At 41.6% G+C, this 27,770-nt stretch overlaps 1 protein-coding gene across 1 annotated transcript in view; it reads left to right on the plus strand.

The window, feature by feature from the left end:
• Positions 1 to 26,590, plus strand: part of LOC139741753 (uncharacterized) — a 32,761-nt gene extending 6,171 nt beyond the window's left edge. The window contains exons 2-12 of the mRNA XM_071652338.1: positions 5,451 to 8,485; positions 9,057 to 9,240; positions 11,654 to 11,803; positions 13,047 to 13,648; positions 15,236 to 15,320; positions 17,767 to 17,840; positions 18,596 to 18,762; positions 21,893 to 22,044; positions 23,451 to 23,552; positions 25,357 to 25,519; positions 26,258 to 26,590. Coding sequence (XP_071508439.1) covers positions 5,495 to 8,485; positions 9,057 to 9,240; positions 11,654 to 11,803; positions 13,047 to 13,648; positions 15,236 to 15,320; positions 17,767 to 17,840; positions 18,596 to 18,762; positions 21,893 to 22,044; positions 23,451 to 23,552; positions 25,357 to 25,519; positions 26,258 to 26,549 — 4,962 coding nt within the window. The 5' untranslated portion in view covers positions 5,451 to 5,494 and the 3' untranslated portion in view covers positions 26,550 to 26,590. The remainder of the gene's footprint in view (positions 1 to 5,450; positions 8,486 to 9,056; positions 9,241 to 11,653; positions 11,804 to 13,046; positions 13,649 to 15,235; positions 15,321 to 17,766; positions 17,841 to 18,595; positions 18,763 to 21,892; positions 22,045 to 23,450; positions 23,553 to 25,356; positions 25,520 to 26,257) is intronic.
• The last annotated feature ends 1,180 nt before the right edge of the window (positions 26,591 to 27,770 follow it).

Below are 27,770 nucleotides of genomic sequence, written 5' to 3' on the forward strand. Positions count from 1 at the left end.
AGATGTTTATTTATGTGAGTCGTTATCCGTACAAACTCGTGGATATTACAGTAGCCTATATTAAGTAGCACAAACATGCCCCCCCCCCCCCATACTACAACAATGTCGCATTTCGGATAGTGCATGTCTTCATTTTTTTTTAACAGTGTGCTTGTTTGTTTGTTTGTATTTTTGGATCGAAAATTTTCGAAAACAATTATACTCTTTTGCCTCACTCGCCGCGAACATGAGCGTGGGTGTGGAAAAAAAATGGTTAAACAAATCGAATTACTTAAGCGTCACCGATCCTAAAAGAGTTTCTAGCCGAGAAGAAATACCGGTAAGCATGGAAACAAGAATCAACAACGACAACAACAAACATATATCGCTGTTGGGGAGACAAAACCTTGTATCTCATATAAGTCAAATGTTCAGGGGAGCGAAATAACATGGCAGCCAAAGCACTGCAACATAATGCGATCGCATCTCCTTTTACATGCCGTGGTGGCTTCATTTTTTTTTTCTTTTTTCTGATGAGACAACTAGGATTTGGACAGGACATCACTGAACTGATCATCTGACAATTAATAAAATCAAGTGATTTTTACCAAAGTTTGAGATATAAGGTTTTTCTCACCCCAATACATGCATATGTATTTGTGAATATTCTCTGCAACTTGATATTCCAAAAGCAACAAAGGAAGCAAGCAGTAAAAGAACCTCTTTTCTCAAGTCGTTGAACACCACTGCACGGCCTATTCCCTTTAAGATAAGACGTGTTATTTTTTCCCCATTTATTTACGTAACATGCGCGTCATACCTTTGCGGTAATCGGAGGTGACGTCGAATCTAAATTCAGTTATAGTTCGGGACGCGGCTGCCTGCCTGCGTGCCCGTTCTCTCTTATCGGGATTTTTGCATTCTCCTCGAGCCCCGACCCATAAGGCATCATGTAAATTATCATTTTAATATTGCAGTGTAAAATTGTCCGCACTTCACATGTGTGTCATTTAAATGTATTAGATACATCCACATATAAACATATATTCATGTATATATGCATGATTATGTAAACATGTTATTGATAGGCCTATGTCATAACTAAGTAAAATTGAACATGTTTTCCGTATATATATATATACACGGTTGTTTTTCAGGCGACAAAAGGTCGCGCCATCTACAGTACGACCATGACAATGACAATTTTTTTCCTTTGACGATCATCTTTTTTTTTTTTTCATGAGGATGTATATCATAAATTATCGACCAAAAAAAAAAAAAAAAAAACATTGAAAAATTGTGCTGGTAGTAGAAAAGCTGAGCGTTCCAAGCGGCGCAATATCAGTTTATATCATATATTTCCAGGAGCTTTTGCAATTTTTTTTTCTTTTTTACGTGTTACCATGTATTTCAGACACCAAGCACAAAAGACTATATAAACTGGGAGGTTTTTGTAGTTGTTTCTAATTTTAACTTATCCTTCGTCATGACAAGAAAAACGTCAACAAAGAAACAAGTAAATGAAAACCATGGCGGCTGAATCGATTGCGCCCGAAAAGGAGGCAAAACTTCGAGGACAATGTTCCATTATTCAGACCGGCATGTGATTTGCAGGTCATTTGAGCACGCAACGAACATGGCACTAGCACGACTGGGCGCTTGAGACACGAATTCAATGTTGAGGGGAGTTTATTACCATAGTGAACACTCAATAACGAGTATGCAAATACAGAAAAGGAGAGATATATACAAGGTAGACAGTAATTCAGACATGAATACAGTTATTTCAGTGCAAGATCAAACGTTGCTCTCGTTTCCGCATTTATCTTCAACGATGCACGCATTTAGAACGTTTTCTATGATGTTAACTCCCCCATATACAACATGCTTAACTTCCTTTAATATGGTATGCCAAATATTGCGATTGTAAACGTGGTCCGGGCATAGTTGTTGAGGCGTGCAAGATGCTTTTATCATTTTCTGCTCTCGTATCAAAATATGGCACCCGTGACATATTACGTGTAGGCGTTGTCTGCTGCATTGCGTTATGTTCTAATGCCCCCCTTTACTGCACAGCTATACAGCCGCTGTATTGAATTCCATATAATGAATATGAAATGTAGATATCAAGTTCAGCAAAGTCGATACAAACTAAAAAACGTGGTTAGGTATGTTTTAAACTGAGATGTAATGACGAAAAGAATCGATTCGAAGTTGACTGGATCAACGCTTAACATTATATGCGGGCCTCGGCTACAATATTTGTTTTTTTGTTATACAGATATTCATAAATAGGGTGCGTCATTGAACTTCTGCCGCAAATATGCCAATGAACTGAAATCTTGGCTCTGCCTGTCATAGCAATCATGTGATGCTAGTGATTTGAATATGTGATCGATCAACCTTGATATTTGTTTTGGCCGATTCACTGAGATAACTTGCGATGGTGCTCGAGATTTCGTTCCTACTGAGGTGGGTTTCTTGCCGCCATATTGCATTTTGTGATGGCGTGTGCGAAGTATTGTTATTTTCTCGCGGGATAACAACGCGAGATTGATCATCCATGAATCTCTACCGTCGCGTCGTCTGCTTGTGTCTGTGCGTGTTGGACACGGTGTGTGACCCTTCACGGTCAGTACAATATATCTGTCACGCGGCACTGAAATCGTCTTTTTATGACCCGGTACGAATGTGCAGAAAATAGCAGTTGATAGAGATATACTGTGTCAGAAAATGCATCGAACTATCTGCGAATTTAGTGGTCATTGCCGCCCGTGTACTCCTTCCGGGAGGAAATGAAATCAATGTAGACACACAGCAGCCCAATAATACGATGCGGAAACACGTTTAGTTTGTTCATGGGCTATTGTTGGCTATACCATTGGGGGCTCGTGATGCGGTGCTAGTTAGTTCAGTTGTATTTTCCATTTATTTCAGTTGCGATGCGATTGGGATTGTTTCGAACTTCCTCGACTTGATAAGGTCTGCCGTTGTTGTTGTTGTTTGTTGTTATTGTTGTTGTCGGGAGAAATGGAGTAGATTTCGATCTCACTCGAAACAACACGAGTACATCGAAAATTATCCTGTATTCGTGCATAATGTGATTGCACTTATAAATGCATCACACCACGATAACATGAAATGAATGCAGCGATAGACACATTATTTCCTGGAAACTGTGTTTTCAGAAGTAACAAGATCTCTGACTTCCTGCACTGTCATCCTGGAGAAAACATAGAAAAAGAAATATTTTCGTATGCAAAGAAAAAGAGTGATAAAAAAAGAATAACGCTCTGCAGTTTTGAAAAGCTTTTTTTTTCCCCCTCATTTTTTAAAGGACCAATGAAGCGGCGCTTTCCTCCCCTCTCTACTTCTCTCCATAATTCTGTCAGACTTTGATGAATCAACTACAGCAAAATGATAGAATTCATCAGAATACCGTCCACTGAGAGTTATGGCAGACATGACAGATCTGTTATTATGATGACCCAAAACTTCAATTAACCTACCGTCTACCTAATAACTTAAAGTAACAAACTCAAAGAACCCCAGTAAAAGAGAAATTAACTTCCGCGAAGGCTGTTTAGTAAAGTGATCGGGATTGTATATGTGTAAATTCCGTACATAATATTTTGTACAAAATTATGTTGAAGAATATCGAGAAAATAATAATATTTTGTACGCACCCATAACGAAGAAGCTCGTCGGAAAACTTCGATTTTATGATAGTGGTAATTTGCGTACTTCCTTTAATTTTCGTTTCACTGAACAAAATTGGTATCATTGCAACAGCACTGCCATATATACGTGAAGGAAGTTTAAAGCCCATCACGGAGACATCCTCAAAGAGAAAATTCATCAGCCTGGAAGAAGCGTTACAGAGCTGAGGAGGAAGATAAAAATTGAACAACATCGAACGTACGCCACGCAAAGGGAGGTGGGGGAGGGCTGGGGGTTACAGTACAGGTACCATGTCATGTTATCTATCGCGGCTTCATAATCGATATTTGTAACGATCAATCTATTTGTGACGTCTTTGATGTCTCTTCCGTATATACACTCCACTTCTCTCTTTGATTTGAATGCAAAGTGATATACTGATTTTCGTGACGTCACTGACGATGTCTGTCGTGGAAGAATTCTGTGAACAATATGAGCTGTATTTGTTGTGCATATATATATATATATATAGAGAGAGAGAGGGGGGGGGTTGTGAGGAGAGAAATGCTAATGATGATAAAATCAGCTACGTTTAATGTGCCTAGAAATTGTTGGGGACAATGCTCGAAAGACCGCGAATTTCTGGCCACAGGATGCCATTACGGTTGACCTACTGACACTCGAATGGTCCTTTCCTGTTGCTAATTTCTTCATGTGCGTGCTTGCAAAAAAATAGGCAATACAAGATCAAAAACAATAAAACAACAAAAACCAAAAAACTTGTTTGTATGAATCATAAAATATCCTCTAAGACGGTGTACGTATAGCATCCGTTTGTCAACGTATGATACGAGAAGAATTTTGAAACGAGTACAAAGTGTAAAAGGCTATCACAGTGGCCTATAGGCAGTCATATTTGTTTTGACAGAAGTCTATAAAACGCGTTTCTTGAGATGACAAACTGTCAAGGCGGATAAGTTGTTTAAGCTTTGCGAATGATATACACATAACCATTAATTTCACGGATCGTGCACTCCTTTGCCTACCTATAACGCACAACCTGTTTGACCTTTCCGGACAGATTTATACTTTTATCTTCACTCCCTTTCTGCCTCCCCCCCCCCTCCACCCCCCCCCCCCATCTTTCAGAAGGTCAAATTCTATATTTTGTCATCAGATTATTTTTCAACTGCTTCGCATGAAATTTGCTGACGAAGCTGGGAAGTTTCGCGCCGGCGATCTCATCACGCGACGTGAACATCCGTTGCAGGCAACGTTCATTCCAATTCCATCCACAAGCATTGAGATAACGAGGTGTTGTGATGTAGAAGAGACGGTCATTACACACTCAACTGGCAAAAAAAAAAAAAAATACCAGTACAATACCCTGAATCCACTAACGTTGATATGAATAAACTATTTCGAGAGAAAGAGGTAAAGGGGATAATGAATATTGAACGTATCTTGATTGGCAATCTTGGATCTTTTACGGAAGAGAAAAAACAAGAGGTGTTAAAGGAAACCCACACCCAAAGAGAAATGTGGATTGAGTGAAAGCAGCAACATTAGTAGAACACATTAGTTAAAGTTTGAGGAAAATCGGACAATAGATGCAAAAGTTATGAATTTTTTCAGTTTTGGTGTTGAAATCGCTGGATGAGGAAAATACGTAAGTTTATGTACGATGTCAACTCAGGCGAGGTCGGCTGTAGTACGAAATGACTGGTATGGATGATAATGCTATGTTACCATAACATGTGGAATAATTGTTATAACTTCTTTTTTGTCATTATTTTCTTTGTTTTCTGCAGGACGCAAGCATTTCTGACTGAATTCCAGCCAACCTGGCGGCCCAATGTTACAGTTGAACCAGGCAAAATTTGCCATTGCACACAGAATCGAGCGCAGTGCAATGGACCACTCACAGGACTCAGTGACACCGGCTCAGAAGCCGCCCATCGACAGAACCCCACCAGAGGACCCGGACGAGCCGCTGGACCTCAGCAAACCTCTTGACCTATCCACAAAGTCATTGGAGACACAAGCGATGAAGGCATCGGGAGACAGCCAAAGTGTCGAGGTTCACAGAATGCCACCAGGTCTTAAGCCGGGAGAAAAACCTGAGAGATCGGTGACGAAGGCGGACAAATTGCCCCCTCTGGGTGCGACAAGATACCCTTTACAGAGAGGCCTTGCGTATGTCCAACCCCAACAGGCTCGACTTCCACAGCGGACTGTTTCTACGGAGGACCGACAGCCAAGTGCTCAGCGCACTCAGAATGCACCTGCAGGAACTATTTCATCAGACCAGGTGAAAGCCATGAGGAACTACGCTCCTATGCATCAACGCGTTCGTGCCGAAGCAGCGAACATCGCTGCCATGCAAGCACAAGCGATGCAGGCGCAAGCATCGCAAGCAGCCCAGGCTGCCGTAAATAGTGCCATGGCTAGACGTGCCGCTTTCCCTGGCTCTAAAATCAAAATCAGCCGAACTCTAGCGGACGCTAGCGCACTGGCAGCAGTTCACAAACAAGTCCAACAACCATCAATTGGACGTGCGCGGATCGAGGAGCGTCAGAAGCGGCTCCTGCAAGGTCGGACGGCATCCGTGCACCCAGTCCAGAGAGAGCTTTCCTCAGCTGAGGTCCAGGCGTACCTCAGAAATGAGCAGATAGCCCAGGCCCAGCTGGCAGCACGAAGAGGGAATCATCCAGATTATGATCTCCTGAATGCATACCGTACCGCCATGCTCTCATCAGACGTAGCCTCACGTGTAGCGCCCTCTCCCAAGTCCCACGCAACGCTCAGCCGCGATGGAGCTACAACTTCTCAGGCTGATAGGATGCAAGATGGAACGAAGCGGCACGCCGATCCTAACTTCATCGCAGCTGCCCGGAGAAGTTCTCATCTCCAACAAAAGCCAGCTGATCGTTCGGTATCACGCAACAAGGAGACCGATTTCGCGGCCCAGGTAAGGGCTAGGGAGCAGGCATTGATAAAGAAACAACGCGAATTGATTCTTCTGCAGCAGCGTCAGCTTTTCGATGATATCAATAATCGGACGTTGCAGGAATATGCAAAGACATACAATGAACGCAAGACCAAGATGGAAGATCTGAAATATAAGCAGTATGCAAATCTCGTGAAGGCAAGAGAAGAAATGGAGGCAAGTAAGCATCGAACCAGTCATAAATTCCATCAGACGACCGCTCAGCAGGAGTTTGCTAAAGCTATGGCCGCTTACAACGCCTCATTACTCTCCCGACATGTAAAAGGTGACCACGCCAGTTCCTCCCCTCCAATGCCAATTCTGATGCCCCAAGATTTATATTCTGCCAAGTTTCTTCAGAGCCAGCATGACATGAATGGATCTCATGGGCGCAACACTCAAAGACCTGAAATGATTTCCCCACCTAGGGTACAGGTAGCCACGAAAAGATCATCTGATATGCGCGACGACATTATACCTTCCAAAAGGAAGGCGGTATCTCCAGTCTCGTCAACTGCAAAGTCGTTCGAAAGTAGACGTAAAGATGCCCGTGCCGCTTGGGAAATGGCTGCAGCGCAGCAAAGTGCTCTTGCTCATCAATTGTTGGTAAATGCGCAGGAGAAACGCAGCAAACCTCTGCACCAGCCCCATGTCTCCACCATGAAGAATCAATCCGGTTTGCCTGCCCGGGGTGCACTGTCCAGTATGTCTGAACGGGAGAAGGAAGAACTTTTGTTTTTAACAAGATATGGTCAGCTTGCCAACAGACAGTTTATCCAGTCACAGTACTTGGACTCTCTCAGAGCCAAACAGCAGAATAAGATACCGATTCAGAATAAAGAGAAAACACTTCTGACTTCAGGGTCAAAAGTGGATGCGAGTCTCATCCATGCTATGAGCAAACAACCGGCAAAGCAGCAGAGTATCCCTTCAATGAAAAGCGGTATCTCCAAGTCAATAATTCCCCAGAATGAAATCCCTTCAATTGGCGGTCATCGGTCGCAGAATAACAGAGACACTGTGCATGACCTCACGTCCTCTTCACCAGCAAGCTCACCGGAAGTGATCTCCCCGAATGTCGTACATGATCTCCAGCCGGGTAAGAGGCATACCAGTCGTCTTCCATCTTATGATGACGCCATTGCTGCCCGGCAGTCTCTGGCTCGTGCGATGCCCAAAGACCAGCTAACTACAGATGTTATGTCGGACATGGCTAAGCGTCTTGTCTTCTCCAGTCAGGAATGGCTGAAGAAAGTTCTCACGAAAGACAAGGAAGTGGGTGCTGAGCCAACTTCGAGTGACCTTACAAACGGAAGTACTCCAAACTCACTATTGAATGGACCATTTGCGACTCTAACTGGAAGTGGACTTTCCGTCTCGCAGAAGTCAATACACGATGACGTTTTAGCAGATCGCTCCGTAAATGGACACTCTGCCAGCTCTGCTCAAGCGTCGGTATCTCCCAGATCAATCACTGATACAAGAGTCAGTACTCCAGGAAGTGTTCCTCCTCAACCTGTCCCCGAAAGTCTCGAGATACCTCGCGTCGGTCGTTCGCTGTCTCACGACCCGCGGAAGAAGCTGCTGGCAGCTCTGGGCTCCGATGTATCCTCTGCGGAATCTTCGGAGGGTTCTTTCGTAGATTCACCTATTCCCGCTGCGCTTGGAGTTGCCCCGGAGGGTCAACCTGAGACATCCGCAACGCCAGCAGAGCGGCAGGACTCGAGTCAACCAGAGGTCAAAAAGCAACTCCCACTCAAAGATGATACACTGCCAGCAGAAAAGAAAGACCCGAATGAAAATGATCTGATGCAAGCTGATTCGGCATCTCTTGGTAGCGAAGAGAGAGCCCTACAGGTGAATATCTTCCACTATTTTTATTATCTTATCCAGAACTGTGCGTGTGATTCTATCATGTTTCACATACATTTTTGCAGACAGGTACCTGTTTCCTACCTTATTTCACGATGATATCATGCATCCGTTAGAACTCATGTCAGTATTTTCATTGTTCACCACCATAATCTGTCTTCAAATGAACAAGCAATGGTGAAGTAGATGAGTTAGGTACAATAATTGATATGAATTTTACAGAGGGTTGAGTGTCGTGGCAAATTTTTCATTGAAGGTTCTAGTGTAGGATTAAGATTTAAGTGGGTTGTAATGACAAGAGACGGTCAGTACTATTGTATATTCTCATGAGAATCTATTACCATGTTGCAGTTGTTCATTCTTAGCCTGTAATGCTTGTATTCACCATCTTGTCAGCGGCGGTCATTGCCCGTGTCGTTGAGAAGAATTGCCTTGATCTTCGGTACAGTTCTTTACTTGAAACTTTTTTTTGGACAATTACAAATCTAAGGAAGGAAAGGATTTGTTTTGAAGGTATTCTTTCTGCTTCCTGCAAAACTTCCCCAATCTTATTCAGAGAGCTATCATTCGTTTCAACGAACCGGATCAGCAAACACCCGAGAGCGCAGAGCAGGAGGCTTCAGCGGTACATGGCAGGCTCTCCGGAGGACGAGGGAGGGTTGCTCAGCGACGGCGGAGGAGGAAGTTGAGCAAGTTCAGACGCCGTGTTCGCTCCAGCCGCGCACATGCCATCATTAATGGTAAGCATCTTGTCCACCCCTCGTGTCCTCGTGAAGCCTTTGTGGCAGATCGATGACGGCAAAATGATGCGGTACAAGGATCTTGATATTGTACTCTCTTAGGTTCTGGACTCGTATTGCAACCCTAAGACAGTTCATGTTACGGGTGAAAGTCCCTTACATTTTGTTTTAAAGATCCGGTAGGGTGGGAATACCATGGAGCGGGATGGCTGGCCCGACTCGGATATATTCGAGAATCCCGTATTAAACGAATTGTGTATAGCTTTATCACTGATCTCTATGTAAGTACACACACAGCCGAAGAATCTCGACCGGTATCGACCGTTACCGATGAGCGCACGCTTCGATGCACATATTCGCTGACCGGTGCTATTCGTGTTTTTCGAATGTACCCCGGTGGACAGCAAATGACTCGGGCCACCCATGAATCCTTACACTACAGGGTTTTTAGTGTTTACCATCCCAAAAATTGCTTCAGGTATAGTCTTCAAACCCTTTAATGTAATACCAACGATGAGCATTCCTGAGCTCGGGGAACTGGTTCCATGACATTATTTTGCTCCCGCGACAATATTGCTCCCATGAAATTTCTGCTCGCTAAGACAGACATAAAAACCTACCCACAAACATAACCCTAACCCTAATCCCAATCCTCACATCAAACTAGACTTAAAACCCTATCACGACCCTAACAACCCTAATCCTAAGTCCTTGGAGAAAATAAGACCGGAGCAATTGTCTCATAAGAAAATGTGTCATTCGGGAAAATACCCCCATGCCATCATGACGGTACTATTTTTTTTTATTAGGGGGGGGGGGGGAGGGAAATGATGCAAGAATGTGTCTGATTCATTCCTTTTGATCCTCCTTATTTCACGATCATCCATAGACTCATGTAGTCCCTATATATTGTGCGTTAGTATTTCACATAATTTGTTGTTACTGTGTTGTTTTTTACACGTGAGTCTTTGGAAAATTTTACAGGTGCGAGACCTACAACAAGCTAGATTTTGCAAACGTAAATCGATTTAAAAAAAAAGATAATTTACTGCTTTAGACAATGAAGTAAAGGTAATGGGGGGGGGGGTCTATGGCTCTAAACCTTGCCATTTCGTCACCTATCACCTGTATTATAGGCCTAGATTGTTGCAACAAGACAAGAAGGAAAAGGTAATGTTGTTTATACAGCCAATCCTTTCCGCTACCTACTCTTCATTTTGAAGTGTGACCAGAAAGTATAGGGCCTACTAGTACATGCTGTCACGTGTGCCTCTAATAAAAGACATGGAGATAGATAAGCTTTTCCAGTGGTGCTTTACAGCTATGGTTTACTCAGAGTGATTTAATTCTTTATGCCAGTAAAAAGGATAGGGGACAAAATACACTTAAAATTATGTAGGCCGATAGTTCAGTTCAGCTCAGTCCCTCAGAGTTCTTTTTCTTTCTTCCACAGAGCATGATATAAGAAAATTACAAATGAATTTGATTACATATTGATTGAGAATCAGAGGTAATCAACGAATCGAAAGCATGTTTACGGAGTTTCAAACCAAACTTGTGACATTGTCTATGTTATGAGGGAAAAAATGAGGGTCCACTAAAAAGCAGTGTTTGTATGCTGTGGACAACTCATGCACTCGACGCAAAACACTTAAGCTTTCTTAATTACAAATGTAAACCTCTTCTCGTCATAATTACAGGAATATATGGCGAGCTCGAGTGCTGACGTTTGAATGACATTTATTGATTTTCAACCCATGAATAAAGCACGCGGCAGACATGCTTGGCATTTAGGACCTATTTGTCAGTATGCGAGCATGCGGCAAGCCTGCAAATATAGCATCATTCCTAGCTACTCCAAAATAAACTCGAAGGGTGTGGCTTTGTATCGCAAGGGCAATAGGTAAAGCATGGAATGGAGCTGTGTTAATCTGCATTTCCGAAACCAGATCTAGCTCTTCATTAAGGTGCAAAATCCATTGCCCATCCGTTATGACATCATTGTGTCATCATTGTGACATCACTGATGTTAGTTAGACGGCAATGTCTTAAAAAATGATCTCTGGGTAACAGTTTTGATACTGGGTTAGCACACGTGCACAATTGTCGTACGCTGAAAGAAAACTCAAACTCAAATGTAACTGAAAGTAAGTTCTAATCCAAAAGAAAAAAAAACCCGAAACAGACAAGCAAAAAAAAAAACCAAAACAAACCAAAACAAAAAACCAATACTAACCACGAGCTTTGCCGCCTATTCGAAACGAAAGTATTGCTGTAGAGAAATTTGAATGTCAAAGCGATACAAAGTTGTAGAGCACCTTTAATAATTGCGAGGGACATCACAACATGTCACAACAAGATATATCATTAGTCTTATTTTCGTCGTCTAAACATTAAATCTCGATTACACCAGGCTCCGAAAATCGCCCGACGGGACGAAAGCGTGGACGACCTCGCCGATCGACCGTCCCTCTGGACATGGACCTCAACGAAGCCAGGCGCAGTCGGTTCCAGGACTTTGTACCCACAATTCTGACAAGCCGTACACGCAACGCTGGCACAGGTATTATAACAAACAACACAATAGCAATAGACATCATTTATTATCAAACAGGGCGTGGTACCACTTCTCAGGGTCTAACTAGCACACGCTTACACATAAACACGCTCGCATGCACGCACGCACAAACGCTATAGTCCCATATACTGATGGGCGCGTTAAAACCCTTCGGGCTGGCCAAAGTTCACGCGACAAAGATTAGTATGTGCCATACGACGTAAATTTCCCTTATCAAATGGAATGGACCTCTTAAAACCCGAAAATTACACAAGTCATGGGATAAAAAAACAGATGATGTATTGAGTTTTCAATAGAAATGTACACATAGATCAGTTAGAGACATACATACAAAACGTGTTGGTGCGTGCGTATGTCGAGTACATTCCATACATTCCCTACTGCGAATTTGGACTTCGACATTACATAGCTACTGAATATTAGGCCTACATAAATCACAGAAACCGCCAAAATAAATCGTCTTTATTATTGAGTGACTGAAATGAAAATCTCTCATGTCGCTACAAGTCTACTCTTGTTAGGCCTACACATTGTTGTAGCTGCTATAGTATTCTGGTGTTATTTGTTCAGTGAAAGAAGTACGTGATCTGTTCTATCGCAGCATTCTTCCCCCGTTAAATTTCCTCCAACCAATTTATGCTCGGTAACAAGGGAAATGAAAAGCATCACATTTGTACGTTGAACTGATTTACTTTAAAGATGTGCAAGGTTTTTTTTTTTGGTTTTTTTTGTTTTGTTTTTTTGTTTAGAAGACTATGTTTCCCCTCATGATTATTTGGTCAAATTGTGATATTCTGTAATTTGGAAAAAAAAATGCGTTGCAGATTGTAGGTCATACTAATTTTCGGTGTGATGAAATTCTAGATCCTACTTGTTAAACTGCGGTTTATTTACTTGCCAGCATGCAAAGTCTGTCGTTTTCTTACAGATAAAGGCCCTTTCCATAAAGAATATTTAACATTTAAACACCTACAGTAAAGTAATAACCAAAAGCGGCGTACAACGTCGTATGAGTGTTTTTTTTTTTTTAATAAACCGATAAGGAGCATAATCTGTCACCCGACTTCTTTCGTGGACAAGGTTTGCATGTGTGTACTGCTATCTCTAAAATGTACCACATAAAAAGGGCGGACCGTCGTATTTATCAATTCCATGAATTGTTTTGTCGAAATGTTTTGTTTCGTTGTTTTCGTTGCTAAGTGGGGATGTGTTGCGATTGTGCTCACAGGTCCAGTTCGGAACTACCGCTCAATGTACGATACGCGAAACGTTCGTTACGAACTGGAGATCGAACGAGAGCGGGCCAAGGTGGTGGAAAGACGACTCAGACTCCGTGCCAACAACTGCGTCGACAACGCACCCAACATGGACAATGACAACGCTATTGGCAACCAAGAGGAGGGCGAACCACTGGTCAAGCGAAAACCACGTGGTAGACCACCAAAATACAGACCAGACGACAACGTGCGCGTCGCAAGGCGGGCTAAAAATGCAGCAACATTTTCCGACGAGACGCCATCTTCTAACAACGACGGTGAACCACCCACGAGTCCCACTCACCCCTTGAGGGTCGTGCTGGACGAAAACTCGTCCAATCGAATCAAGATGAAATTCGTGAATATCCGCAGCGTGCAGGCTGGGGAGAACGTGGATCCCGCTCCCCCGCGTCGCAAGCGCGGGAGGCCGCCCAAGGCTAGCGGGAAAGTCGGGAAAATCCGCGGGAGGGCGGCGGTCCAGGGCTCGCCCAACTCCCCGGAGCCACCCACGCTGGAACGAATGCCTCACTACAACGAGAACGACAGGGGAAGCCTCGACGGTGACTACATGCAGGTAAGGCACCAAGGCTAACAGTAACGCATCAACCTGTAACTATCTTGCGTAGGTACAGCGTGAGGAGTTACAGTATTGCCGTAGGATACTAGGCGTAGCAATACTAGACGAGCAATAGATAATGTCAGAATGGCACGATGAATGCAAACTTGGTCCTACTTCTCACAATTTGGTCTACACGCCTTCAAAGTTTTGATACGCCACAGTGAGTGTATGCATCTCATGCTGACACAGATATTGACATTATACTGATTATCCCTGGGCCCTTGGAATTGTTGACAAAATGTATTTACTTCTACGTGCCAGTTCTTCCGTCGTCTGCCATACCTCATGTCCACGGGCATTACACAGGACAGTCTGTTCCCCGGATGCCCTGCTCCAATATTTCTGTCACTTTCGGCTCGCAGCACGTATGAATTTGCACAAACATGTTCTGTCAGGCAAACACTAATCCAGTTTCAAAGTGAAAGTCACGTAAATGTGTTTGAATTTCATCGACATTTTGCTTCTGCGATGAATTGAAAATAACAACAACAGCTCAAGGCTGGAACTTGATTACCGCGCAGCGACGCGGTATTATGTTTCCTAACAATCGCGTACCACCAGATTCGCCCCTCCCCCCCCCCCCCCCCCACGCACAAAGGGACAAGGTCAACCATTGTTTGAACGCTTGATTAATAGTTTACTTTTTAATCACTTTGCGGTCAAGTTGGACATGGTCAGTACTTGATTGAAAATTTGATCTGGGGTCAGGCAAATATTTTTTTTTTCCTTCGGGTCATCTTATTGGAATGATTTTTCTTTAAGAAAACAAAAAAAGACCCCTAAAAAAAGAATTAATAAAACAAGATAGAAAACTAAAGCATGCAGACAGAAATTAACACACACTTCCGCTGCTAATTTCAAAGATTTCCTATACACACAGCGAAATAGTACCCAAGAACATATCGTTTTATAGTGGAATTTCCCCTGCCAAAATAAAAAAAAGAAAACAATTCTGCAATCGAATGAAAAGACAGGCGAGAACTATGCCTCTAATGGGGCCTGTGCCTCCCACCCTAGTAACAAGAGTCGTGAGAAAGTCGTCCGTACGACTTTTTCTTCAAATTGTATAGAAATGCACTTCAACACAAAAATTACGAGACATGTAAAGAAAGAAAAAATACTCGTGATGCTTTGTTTCGCATGTAAATTAAAGCTGCCGAAGATATTTCATTTTGATGCGCAATCATCTCAGCGTTTAATGTTGTAATCGGTATTTTAGACATTTAGGCTCTTCAAAACATTTTTTTCAGCAGGTCATTTGCCTAGAGGCTGCTACTAGTTGCGTGATATTGTCCATTGTTATAACTTATGTCATCTGTGTGTTTTAATTGTCATTTCGTGTAGCGCGCTCTTGATAATTTTTTTATTCCAGTTCTCTTTTTAACGTGAAACGTGCCGGAGACCGCATGACTCTTGTGACGGAAGGGGGAGGGAGAGGGGAGGACCAGAACGATGCCAAACAATTCCGTTGCATTTGCTGCGTGTTCACGCTTCATGTTCATGGCTCAGATAGCTGTATTTATTTCTGTGATTTGTCCCTAGGATGGTGATTATGATGTCATCGATACTGGAATGACGTCATCCGAGTACATGGACACCCCGATCATACGACCCGACCCTCCACCAGGTAAGCGAAACGCGTGGAAGGATGCAGAGTATCCCGAGGAAGTTTTAAACTGGGTTGACGTCACAGGGCGTGTCGAAGCAGTTTATTAATTCCCTTCGTGGAAGCTGCTAATCGCGTTATGCTATCCTCTGCACGCAGTGATCGATGTGGTTACTTGTGTCTAACGCACACTTTCTTACTACATGTATTATCATTTCTCGGAGGAGTGTTTTCCTTTTCACTTACTATTCTGTTACACGCCATGTCCCCGGCAATGCATCACTCCCAATATTATATTAAGAGGTCACTCGGTTTTGTACATCTTGGACTGTGATTGTGTGCGTGCGTGTGCATACCATGTGCGTAGGCGAGCCTTTGCGTGCTATGCATGTAGAACGCGCTGTTAATGATACGTCACTTCGCATTATAATATTTGAGCATACACAGTACATACACTGCTATGGGATATTTATACACACGGACCTGATAAACGAAATTAAAAAGCACTCATAATCATCACTATCATCACTCGAACACATCAGTTATGCTTCGACCGTAATATTTCAGGGTGAAACTTGCCAATTCTGTGACGAACAGAGAAAAACAAAAGCCTGCGAATTCTATTCGAAGTTTCGCTAAAAAAACCAGTTCGGTGATAAGGGGGTTCGATTTACCACAAATCGTGCAGAGCTGCTTCCGTTCTTCGGTAAATGTCTTGAGGTATTCCCACGCCGATATCGGGCTGATAATCGAAGTTAATTACAAAACAAAAATAGATGCAATATCTTAATTTCGACGCGTGATCTCATGTTGGCGTTTTGCCAAGCGGTAGAAGCAGATCCGACCTGACAGTTCAGATTACACATTTTCGCAATATCTTTTCCGCCATATTGTGAGTTGTGTTCTGGCGGTCTCATTTCCAAAGCGGATGATTTTTTACTTCTTTCATTTTCGTTTACGATATTATACACGTACACTGTATTATCTTTCCTATCCGTATCTCATTAGTTATTTATAGGCCTAGCAGGGTTTGTATGTACATCACGATTGCTTCGATAAGGAAATTTGATGGATATTTTCGACAAAGCTGTAAACAATTATACGCTCATGCTATGAATTATGTAGTATTCATGGTGGGATCGATGATGAAAAACCGCTAATATTCACAGAGTGCGTATTAAACAATTGCTATAATTCCTGCTTTTGATTGCCAAGTTGCGAACTCAAGCTGGGAAATGGTTCGGGGGATACAGAAGTCTTGCTTCCATGTCCTCAAGTCACCGGGGAAAAAATCTTTCAGGCAAACTTCCGTTCTAGATTTGTACACTCAACGTTTATAGAGCGTTTACAACGTATTATACAGCCGGTAGTCTGTCCATTAAGACTTTCAGAATTATTTCTTCGTGCCAGAAAAAAAAAAGATTGGGGTAGGGAGAAAATCAGCGAGGTTGTGTCGTGTTAGAAATAATTCGCAGTGATAGCCGAAGGCGTTAGCCAAGCATCGTAAGACAATGGGTCTACGAGTCGCTGATTTCTCCGTAACGTTTCACAAGAACATTTTTTTTTCTTACTAATCTCTTTTTTTTCAATGCAGTGACAATTAAATGATTCGAGTTCTTTTTTAATTTTCAGTTTTACGCGCAATGGCGACTCCATTGTTACAAATCGGGCTCGCTTTTTTTTTTGTTGTTGTTGTTGTAATTACTGTTCCCCTGAAATTATTCTGCGCCTCTTTATAAATAATAAAAACAAAAACAATCATATCAAGTCATCATAGAATGATCATAGATATGAGGTAGACGTCAATTATATAATTATGAATATGAGATGTACATGTAATCACACACGCACACACACACGCATACACATATAATATATGATATATATGAAATTATCAAATATGTCGTGCTATGATTTCCTTTTTCCAAAGAAATCACCGCGCATGACGTCACTGCACGGAATATAACGATTTTGATCCTCGTTACATTAGTCACGTGATTGCATTGTGGCCAAGCACCGACCAGTACTTATGTTGACAATTCTATATACTTCACTAGCACTTTGCACTACCAAGATTTAAAAAAAAAAACTGTCTACAGAAACATTGCTCGCTAGTTGCGAAAAATCAACACACTGTATTGTGTAGATGGTGCAGAGGAGGAATATGTATTATCCGAGTAGCTGCAGTTTATTCGTTTTTAATTGTTCTGTGCGTGACATGCGTTTCAAATTTCAGGCGCTTGCGGAATATCAAAGCGTTGTAACTTTCACATTTCTTTTGTTACCTCATTAACATTCCCCTGGCATATTTCCAACATGAGCGTGGTACTTTTGTTCGTCGCTCGCATGTGTGTATGTGTCTGTGTGTGTGTGTGTGTTGTGCGTAGCTTGAGTGCGTCAGTTTGACAAATGGCTTGTAATAATTTACCTGCCCTTACTATTCTTCTGTCTTTCGTTTTCTATACAGAAATGAAAAAGCTTCTGGTGAACAAAAAGCTCGGAGAAACAGCGCTTCACCGATCAGCTACGCTGGGATATATGGTAAAATACATCACGCGCTAGTGCTCGCAGACCATAAACAATTAATCTAATTGCTTGTGCATATAGGTATTGACAATTAAGATTAGAAAATCATCAGTAACCGCAAGTTGATCCTCCTGAAGGTCATCATAATTATTACGCGTTAATGGCATGGGAACGGGGCATCTTTAAAACCTTGGTCACACGGAAATACTATGCAGTGGCTGCCGTTATTAAGAACCTTCCGAAGACTGAATAAAACTTTACATTGTCATTGTCATTAAAGACAGACATTGGAGGGGGAAATGACTCAACATTTTTCCTCGCGTAAAATTTAAAAAAAAAGTGACAGTAGCAATATAGCAGCTGCTGATTCCAATATTGCAGTTGGGCATATACACCCAACTGGACGAGCATTTAGCATGCACCCAACTGAATCAGAATTCCGATCACGCAAGCAAATATTTCTCTTCATCTTCAATCAATAAAGGGTAGTATTTTTTTCAGCTTATAACAGTGTTTTGAGGAAACTCTTTCTATCAACAACGATTTCGTACTTCTGTGGAGGCGAAAGAACAAAAACTAAATAAAACAGGCGAAATTTTTGTCCGGTAACCCACGAACAAATACGGAAGTACAGTAAACTGATTGAATGCACATTATCTTCCGGATGTTGTTTATTTACTTCGGCCATGGAACCATGTATAGAACTATTCGTTTGAAAAGGAAAGGCAAATAACCTTGTGAATGCGGATGTGTTTGTTTCCTTTCTACAGGAAATCGTGGCCTACTGTGTGGATTATCGTGCGGTGGATGTGAACGCGCGTGACAACGCAGGCTACACGGCGCTACATGAGAGCTGCGTGCACGGCCATCTGAACGTGGCGCAGTATCTACTCAGCCATGGAGCGGACGTGAACGCGAGTGCCGCTGACGGAACGAGGTATGAACAAACCCCCTTACCCGGCTTCCTGTAAAAACCTCCCCATCCCCCCCCCCCCCGCCATTCTTCTCCACCTTCCTCCCCCTGCTTCCTTTCCATCTCTTTCCTCCCCACCCTAATCCAATCATTCCCGCAACCACCCCCCCCCCCCATTTCCGGGTGGCGGCACCCGCAGTCGCCCTCATCAAAGCGATATCACTTCTATACAATGTGACTGTGAAAAAACAAAGGACAGGAAGAAAAAAAAAAGACTGCTGAATAGAGAATGAAAATGTGGATGACTGCAATAATACGGATGACAATTTTATCTTGTTAAAGTTATCTTGTTAAAAAATGTTACGATATATTATGTCTTTATTACAGTATTATTTTAAGCATAATCATCAGAACAGGGAATCGCATTATTTATGTTATTTCAATATCAATGGGGAAAAAAACATAAGGTAAAATGTACCTTAAAAATTCATCTTCGAGAGTTACGAGAATATTGGACAACGAAATTCTTCGATGGGTTGAACAGTTTTATTTATCGTTTTGTGAGCTCGTTAAACACTGCTTCCCATTCATTATATCACGTCCTCGCTTTTGCGGCCTGTAAATCACATTTAGTTTTAGCACGGAAGCGGAATCACTTCAAAAATCTAATAAGAAAAAAAACAACAACAACAACGTGCGGACAAAATACAAACAAACAGCGCATGATGCGTTACAATCACCGCATTCCCTTGCAATACATAGACCCATGCGCCGACAGTGTAAGTTTCCGTGGCGATAATCTTCCCATCCTAACGAGTTTTACGAGAATATTTCACGCGCTCAAAAAAAAAGAAAAAAAAACGCTTTAACATTCAGCGCAAAAACAGCTGCAAGCATGAACTATAGAGTCTTGTAGCTGTGTCAAATCAAGAAAGTAGGCTGAAGGAAAATGACAAAATAGACGGACTTAAAAAAAGAAGAAAAAAAAAGAAGTAGATATGAAAAGGTCACGGCATAATTTCTGTATTTTTTTTTTATGGGGGGGGGGTTTGTAATGGGATGGTTGCAAATTACGTTATCCTCTAATAATTTGGTTTCACTTTTGTTGGGGATGTTTATACGATTGAATCCTAACGTGCACTTTTCTCTTCGAAAGTGCCCCAAGAATGTTTCAGATTACAACGAGACCTTATTTTGGCAATGTGACAATTTGTCAAGGGTCAAAGAACTTCACTAAAACAACAACAACAACAACATCACACACACACGCGCACGCACACACACAAACAAACATAGATAACAGAATCATAACAGAATCATAGCCAAAAAGGTGCACTTCACGGACGCATAGCGTGTAGCTGCATATCAGTGCAACGTCATTGAACTCTCTCCCCTGGTTCACTCTTTTCTGAGTAAGTTCCTACCCTGCGAAACGACATTTTGCTTCTAAGGAAAAAAAAATCATTCTATTCACCACATTATGCATCATGGATACAAATATCATTGCACCGAGTGGCTGAGACGAGAGAAAAAAAAAAAACCCAGCAAACCAACCAGCAAAAATAGAAGATATTCCCCCATTCCCCCAACATACTTCTCATTACTTTGGGTATGCTGTGTTTTAATGACTGCATGCGGTTTTGACTACTTTTTGAGTTTGTCACGTAGCGTTTCATGCGATGTTGCCTCCCCGCTTCGCTGTACAACACGTTTTTGAAGTTCGGCAAAATACGCAGAAGAGGTTTTAACCATGACGTCTCCTGGATACGAAGATATCTAAAAAACAAACAAACAAACAAACAAACAAACAAACAAACCCAGCAGTTTTTTTTTCTTGTTTCAGTGAATTAACATGTATCGGTAGTGACACTATAGGCAAGCAGGCGTTGCGTTATAATTAAACCGCCTTTTGCCGTTTAAATTGAATAGAGGCAATTCTAGTTGGAATTCACATTTACTTTGTCTTTCTATATTTTTAAAAGGTAAATCCTCCCCGGGCCATGATTTTCATTTCTTAGTGAGTGCTCTATTGTTTGGGGAGTTGGCATCCGTTAATGTGTTAGTTGCGGTTTTTAAAGTCATTTCGGGCACATTATATTTAAGTTGACGATATACAATGCATGAATCCACATTGGAATTGAGTGGAATATTCACAAGTCTCTATTGATTTGTTGTGCCGAAAAGAAACTCGTGAAGTGGAATTCTTGTGTCGCTTTTAACTAGACCTCTATATCTGGAGCACTTAGCAACTCGTCATTCACAGCTGTAATAATAGGTAGATTTTCACAAAGTTGGCCTTCGCGTGCGGAAGTCGCACTACCCGCTATTTTCATCTCAACTTTGCTAAGGAGGGCCTGATCGCAACAGCGAGCTATTTCTGGAAAGATGTTCGTGTCAATACTCACTGGTGGCAAGAACCATGAATTAGATAGAGCCGCTGTAGCAAAGTACCCATTTCCTCTACCAGCTACTCTTCTATTTGCTATGCAGCTGACAAATTTTGGTATGCATCTCTATCCGCGACCCTTAATATATTTCATTTCGTGAAGCGTGTTTCCCTTTAAATGTTATTTTCTCTCATGAAAAGGGTTTGGTCTCAATCGGCACATAATGCCTTTTTTCTGATATCTCTCTGGTAGGTGATAATTCTTACTTCCCCGACATTTACTGTGTAAGTAGCTTTTTCATTTTTTTTTGTATAAAAAAGAGATGTAATAATGTTCATCTGTCGTGTTTTATGCCGTATGTTCAAGTTCAAGTTCAAGTTTGTAAAACATTTATTTTCCATCTTTTTCATGTTGTAAATCACATACATAAGATTGTACAAGGAAGGCAGAACCTCAAAAAAGCAGAGCTTGTTGTGAGCTGCCTAACAAAATACATTATGTTGTCCACTTGTGTTTCAATTCATCCATCCCTCAAATTCCTTTGCGTGGTGTTTTTTTCCCCCCGTTATTTGATATCAATGAATTTGAGTCAATATTGTGTTGAAACGAGTTTAAATGTACTGACTTCAACGGAACTGAAGTGCATTAAACTGAATTGAATTTCCGCGAACGACCATGACCCATTCTCTCAAACTCACAGTTAGGGGGAGCCAGTCTTCTTCACCACCATTTCATTTTTCTTTCGTTCTTCATTCCTCCGCTTCCAGACCCATTCACGACGCAGTGGACAATGACCACGTAGAGGTGATGCGCCTTTTGCTGGCCTACGGCGCTGACCCCTTCCTGTCTACCTACTCAGGCCGCCGGACCACCAAACTGGCTCTCGCTAGGAGCAGCGCAATGAAGACTCTGCTCTTCGGTAAGTGATTATCATTAACCTTTTATGTGGTAAAGAGTCAAATGTGCACAAATTTTGCACACAAACCTGTGGACAGGAAATAATGTGGCAGGTAATGGGTTAATTGTAATAGATAGATTTGACGCATTCCGGAGAGTTCAAACTTAAATTAAGGCTCACTATAGGGTCACTATCGCCATATAACCGCGACCGCATTCCGTCAAAATGAAAAAAAAAAAATACTAGGATGGAATGCCGAAGATACAGAGGATTTTTACCATGGCTAATATCTTCTTCTTCTTTTTTAATGAATAATTGGTGTGAATTGGCGTCGATGACGACAGGCAATTCGTCAGTCAGCTACAAGAGAAAGTCGACATAAGAATCATTGAACACTGAATTTTGGTCTCTGTGATATATACATATATATATATATATATATATATATATATATAATATATATATATATATATATATATATATATATATATATATATTTATATGTATAACACAAAATTGAAACAAAGTTCATGCTGTATTCACCAACAGTGTATTTCAGCACACAAATTTTCTAGCGATTGGCTCTTTCTCATTCGCTCTTTCTGAAGTGTTGATACACTTGAAGAAAAGCGAATCGCTCGAAAATGTGTGTGCTGAAATAAACTGTTGGTGAATACAGCATGAACATTTTGTGTCAGTTTTGTTTTTGATAATCACGTCAACACGTGGACAACTTACTCTCTCTCTCTCTCTCTCTCTCTCTCTCTCTCTCTCTCTATATATATATATATATATATATATATATATATATATCACAGAGAGGAGAATGAGTAAATAATGTATATCACAAATTGAATTGTCTGTAATTTTCTCCCAAAGTACACTCAACGTTGCATGATGACTTCTGGTATTATGGCAAGGTGAAGTTGAGAAAATATTTTTTCTGGCGATCTTCCAGTCATCGGACTTTAGAAAGGGGCGTTGCCAAGGGAAACAAGCGTGACTCATGCAAAGTTTCGTGATGACGTCATTCCAGCCGGCGGTATTTCATAGATCGAGGGATTCGAAACTTCCAAGCGGCAAAATCACAATTTTACTCGTTAGGTATGGCCAGTGGCAGATCCAGAGGGGCGCGCACCCTCTTTATTTCTGGTTAAAACAAAAAAAAATAAAAATAAAAAATAGGGAGTGCGTGCGCTCCCCCCCCCCCCCCTTTAATTTTGCAAAGGCGCCTCACCTTTACGGAATTTGTGGATCCGCCCCTGATGCCTTGAAAAAAAGAAAAGAAAAAAATATATATATATGGCGTCATCTTTACAGAATACTTCGTTGCTCTTAATGGTTTCTGTTCGCTGTTGTTGTTATCATTGATTGTTTTTAAACTTATGATATGTGTTTAATGTCTTCGTGTCTGTGTATGTGTATAGGTTACCTGCGAGATGTTAACGGAGATAGGACCAAACTGAAGGACTTTCCTCAGCGACCTTTGGACTACCAGTGGAACTTCAGTGGATCGTGCTCTCTTTTTGGTAATTATTTTATGCTCATGCACCATGACAAAATAGTAATTATTCAAACTCACCCTCTACCCCTTCCCACGTCTCCACAAGTATCTATCATTTATACTCAACGCCCTCAATATCCATGTAAGAGCACGGAGGCTACTCAATGTCGCATTTCTATGCACATGAATAACTGTAACAACCAAGAATGTCAATTCCGATGCGAACCCTCCGCGCGCGCATTAATCGTGGCTCGCCTTTAATTTCTTGGAAATGCTGTACCGTACAAGTATCCGACATAGCTATCTCCGAACAGCGATCAATTTATTTACCATGTACTTCGGGTCCACTCCAATACATTATATGCATCCCTGCACGCATTTTCTTTTTTAAAGGCAGCCATATTTCCATCGGCTCCGAGATATTGTGAGTCCGCCCATATTAAATACGTGATATACCTGGATAAGGTGTCCTTGTATACTTACTATCTTACTTGAATCGTCTGACTCTCTGAATTTGAAGAGTTTTATCTCAAAAACGCTCTAACTCCTTTCTTATTAAATTTGCAATTAAACGCTGCATTCTAAAAACAAAGAAAACAAAGGAGAATACGGAATATCTGTAATTATTACTTCGAGAATATCTCTTCTTTTGTTACAAGTGAGCTTAGCCCATTTTGCGATGAAACTCTTCATTAGAATCTGATATAGCCATCGACACCCTGACGTGCACGGAAAGACAATGTTTGTTTCGGTTCCCCCCCCCCCCCCCCCCCCCCGCCTTTTACGGTTTTTATTGGTCTCGAAACTGCCAATGAAAGATCATCGTAGCATCGTGTAACACGGAGACAGGAAAGGCCCCTATTTCATTTTCGGATTCACGAACCTTCGAAATAACGAACCTTATTTAATTCTCGAATTAGCGAACCTTCGGAATAACGAACCTTCGAAATAACGACCCTTATTTCATGTTCGGATTGACGAACCTTCGGATTAATGAATCTTTGGATTAACGAACCTTGGGAATATCGAACCTTGGGAATAATGAACCTTCGGAACAACGAACTTGCAGAATAACGAACCTTCGGAATAACGAACATCACCCGAAAGGACTCGATGCGTTAACTTAACCATAAGGGGTGGAAAGTTCGGGCGTTTCTTCTCCTCTGACCTTACGAGGGGAAATATAGAGGAGTAGCCTAAAGACTGGTTGTCGAAACGGCAAAAATTATCTACAGTCGTGCATTCTTGTGCGTCCAGTCCGGGGGAGGGGAAGAGGTGTAGATAGCAAATGGTATGAAAGGAACGGTGTAATTTTCTCCAACGTACGGCCGATGGTGCAAAGAAAATGATGACGATGATAAATCTGTTTAAAAAAAAAGAAGAAATCAAAACAGACGACACCGTGATAGCACGCTCGTCCTCTGTTTGCTAACAACATGTTAGCAGTGATAAGAATAATTTTATGTGATTTTTTTTTTGTATAATTTTTTGGAGAGATCGTTCCGATTTGTAAATCTTGGGCCATCGCAGTTTTCGCAAACATCTTGACGCGCATGTCATTTGTAAATCATAGTTTGCTTTGGAGATAGAGAAAGAAAGGAACACATTCAGATTTCAAATAACTCAGTTTTTATGAATAGCTTGTTTATTAGACCAAAGTAATCTTGTGAAATTCTTCTCAAATGAGTCTTCTCAAGTGTTATGATCTATTGTTCGAAGTCACTAACATTTGGTCGGATGTGAGGCGTTTGTAGATTTACCAATGACTTATAAACAGAGGAAGCAATATTTTCTACTTAGTAAATGATATTCTTTTCACCTGCTCGCAGATACAGCAAGCGAAGCCAACATCGACATTTTCGCTGATGCCCCGGCGCCCGAAGAGGAGAGCTGTCAGCCCGCTAGCGAGGCACAGGATGATGGAGTATTCTTCGAGATCAGCGAACAACCAGTCCTTCCGTCATTCAACTTTCGTCTTCAGGACCAGGACAAGTAAGACTGACTTCCGGTATCGCCTCGAGAAATATTCTTCCTGATCAGATATTATTGGCGTTTGCACCTAAATGATATTTTGTTATTACCGAAATATAACGCCAGAATAGCGGACAACCTGGCTTCTTTCTCGTTAAGTGCACAATACGACGTCATGATATATGTGTCATACGTTTTTGTTTTTTGTTTTGTTTTTTGTTTTTCAACGGCTAATGTATCTTTAAGCTAAATTTATTTGCTTATTTGACGACAGCCTTCTGCATTTACATCCCACAATACATTGTCTCATAATTCAGTCAGATATCCTTCTTTGTACCATTATCCTGAGTAGCTCCAAATCGACGTGTTTTTTTTTCTTCAATCTGTTAACAGTCCATTGTATACAAGTAAATTTCAACTATATTCGAATGTTCAGATTGTATGCCTTATTGTGTTCGAAAAAAGAATGACTGTACATGTATTTCATTTGTAATATAATGCAGAAAATTCTGAATAAATTGAATTGAATTGAATAATGACGTTTGTCTGAATTGCGCCCTTTTTAATATTTTAACATTATGGTAGTTGAAAATCAAATCCGTCTAAAGACACGACTTTGTAATATATGAGCTTCTGGGATTTTTTTTTTTCAATTTCATTCGTTACATATTGCCTAATTTTCTTTTAAATACTATCGATAGCAAAAGCGATAAGCAAAAGCAAAGCCTAGAACTAACACTGCTCCGCCACACTTTTCAGGTTTCGCAACTGGCTGATGTTGGATCATGTAGCTGAGCGTCTGTCCCTCACCCCCGAAGAACTGCTCGCCAAGCACCCCAAGGTCGTTCCCGTGACTCTCCCGGTCGAACAGTTTCAGCAGTCCGTGCAGGAGTCGCAAGTGTCACAATCGTCGTTTCCCTGCGCAGCCGCCGGTCTGCGAAGGGCTTGCCCGACCTCCGAACCGTCCGCCAAGGGGGAGGAGGTGACTATAGTCGAACTGGACGATGAGCTCAGGAACCTGCTAGGCGTGGAGATCGAACACTTTAGGTAGTCGCCAGATGCGACTCTGTTGCTAGGCGTCAGAGCACACGCCTTTGCCAAGCTATCTGCAGCTGGCAGAATGCGGGGGTAGTTTCTTCCGATGTTTGACATGGAACAGACATTCATCACCAAAGTGGACCTAAACAACGTTTTGATACTTATAAACTGTGGTACACGTTCTGATACTCGTCTTCAGATTTGGTGATTGACCACCTCACATCGGAGAGGATTTCGTTTTCGTACGTCAGATCAAGGTTCTAGACCCTTTTCGTTCCGACTTATTCTTCCACAAACAGCAATAGATTGGTGATTTACAGTCATGACAGTGGTGTGGTATTCCGTGGTTTGAAGCAGCCGCAAGATATCATGCATAGGCTTTTGTAACGTGTTTTTCTTGTTTTGTATTTAACGATGAGTATGGTTTAGTTGTGATTCAGATCAGTAATACCAACACACACACACGCACGCACACACGCAAAAACAACTTTGATGCTTCGTGTGAAGCTTTTGGTCAGTACTATATTTTCAGTGTGCAAGACTCCAGCGTGAAATAGTTACTGTAAATACTTATTGCATAGTTAAAGGACTTCGACTGTGGTCTCATTGGATTTTCTTTTCTTTTCTTTTTTTTTGGGGGGGGGGGAGAAAATGTTACGAAGGGAGAGTCATTCGGATATATAATGTCTTGACTGAGCAATTAGAGTACTAAAAGGGAAAGTACGATCATTTATGTCATGATAATTACGGCCTATGTCCGGTTGTTAGTGCTGCACGATTAGCCATTTCTACCCTGTGGTATTACGAGGATACTATAGTCTGCCTCGTGTTAATTCCAGACTGTTCAAAATCTCCGGATCCTCCTCATCTTTTTTTTTTCTTCTTCCGTGTAAAAAGACGGATATGTATAAAAATATAATTTTTCATAAGTAGTCTGGGGAAATAAACATTTAAATTCTTACAGTGAAAGGTATCTTATGGCTTTGCGTCGACGCGATACTCTGTTATACAAAGTTTAACAGCACCTGTTGGTTTAATTGTGTTCTACGTGTTCTGTCACATATCCGGTTCGGATTCATTATCTTGTACTTATATCGTATGTAATTACAAGCTCGCGGTTTCCTTTTTTGGTATTTTCAGTGTGCGTTCCTCTTTACGTTGTTTCGACTTTCTCGCCGTAATTTATTGACGTTGTTGTTGGTTTCAAGAGTTTTGCGCGTGTTGTATACTTGTA

This window comes from Diadema antillarum, unplaced genomic scaffold (assembly GCF_040938485.1).
Source record: "Diadema antillarum isolate AM-2024a unplaced genomic scaffold, OU_Dant_1.0 seq00000951_RagTag, whole genome shotgun sequence".
NCBI classification, from domain to species: domain Eukaryota; kingdom Metazoa; phylum Echinodermata; class Echinoidea; order Diadematoida; family Diadematidae; genus Diadema; species Diadema antillarum.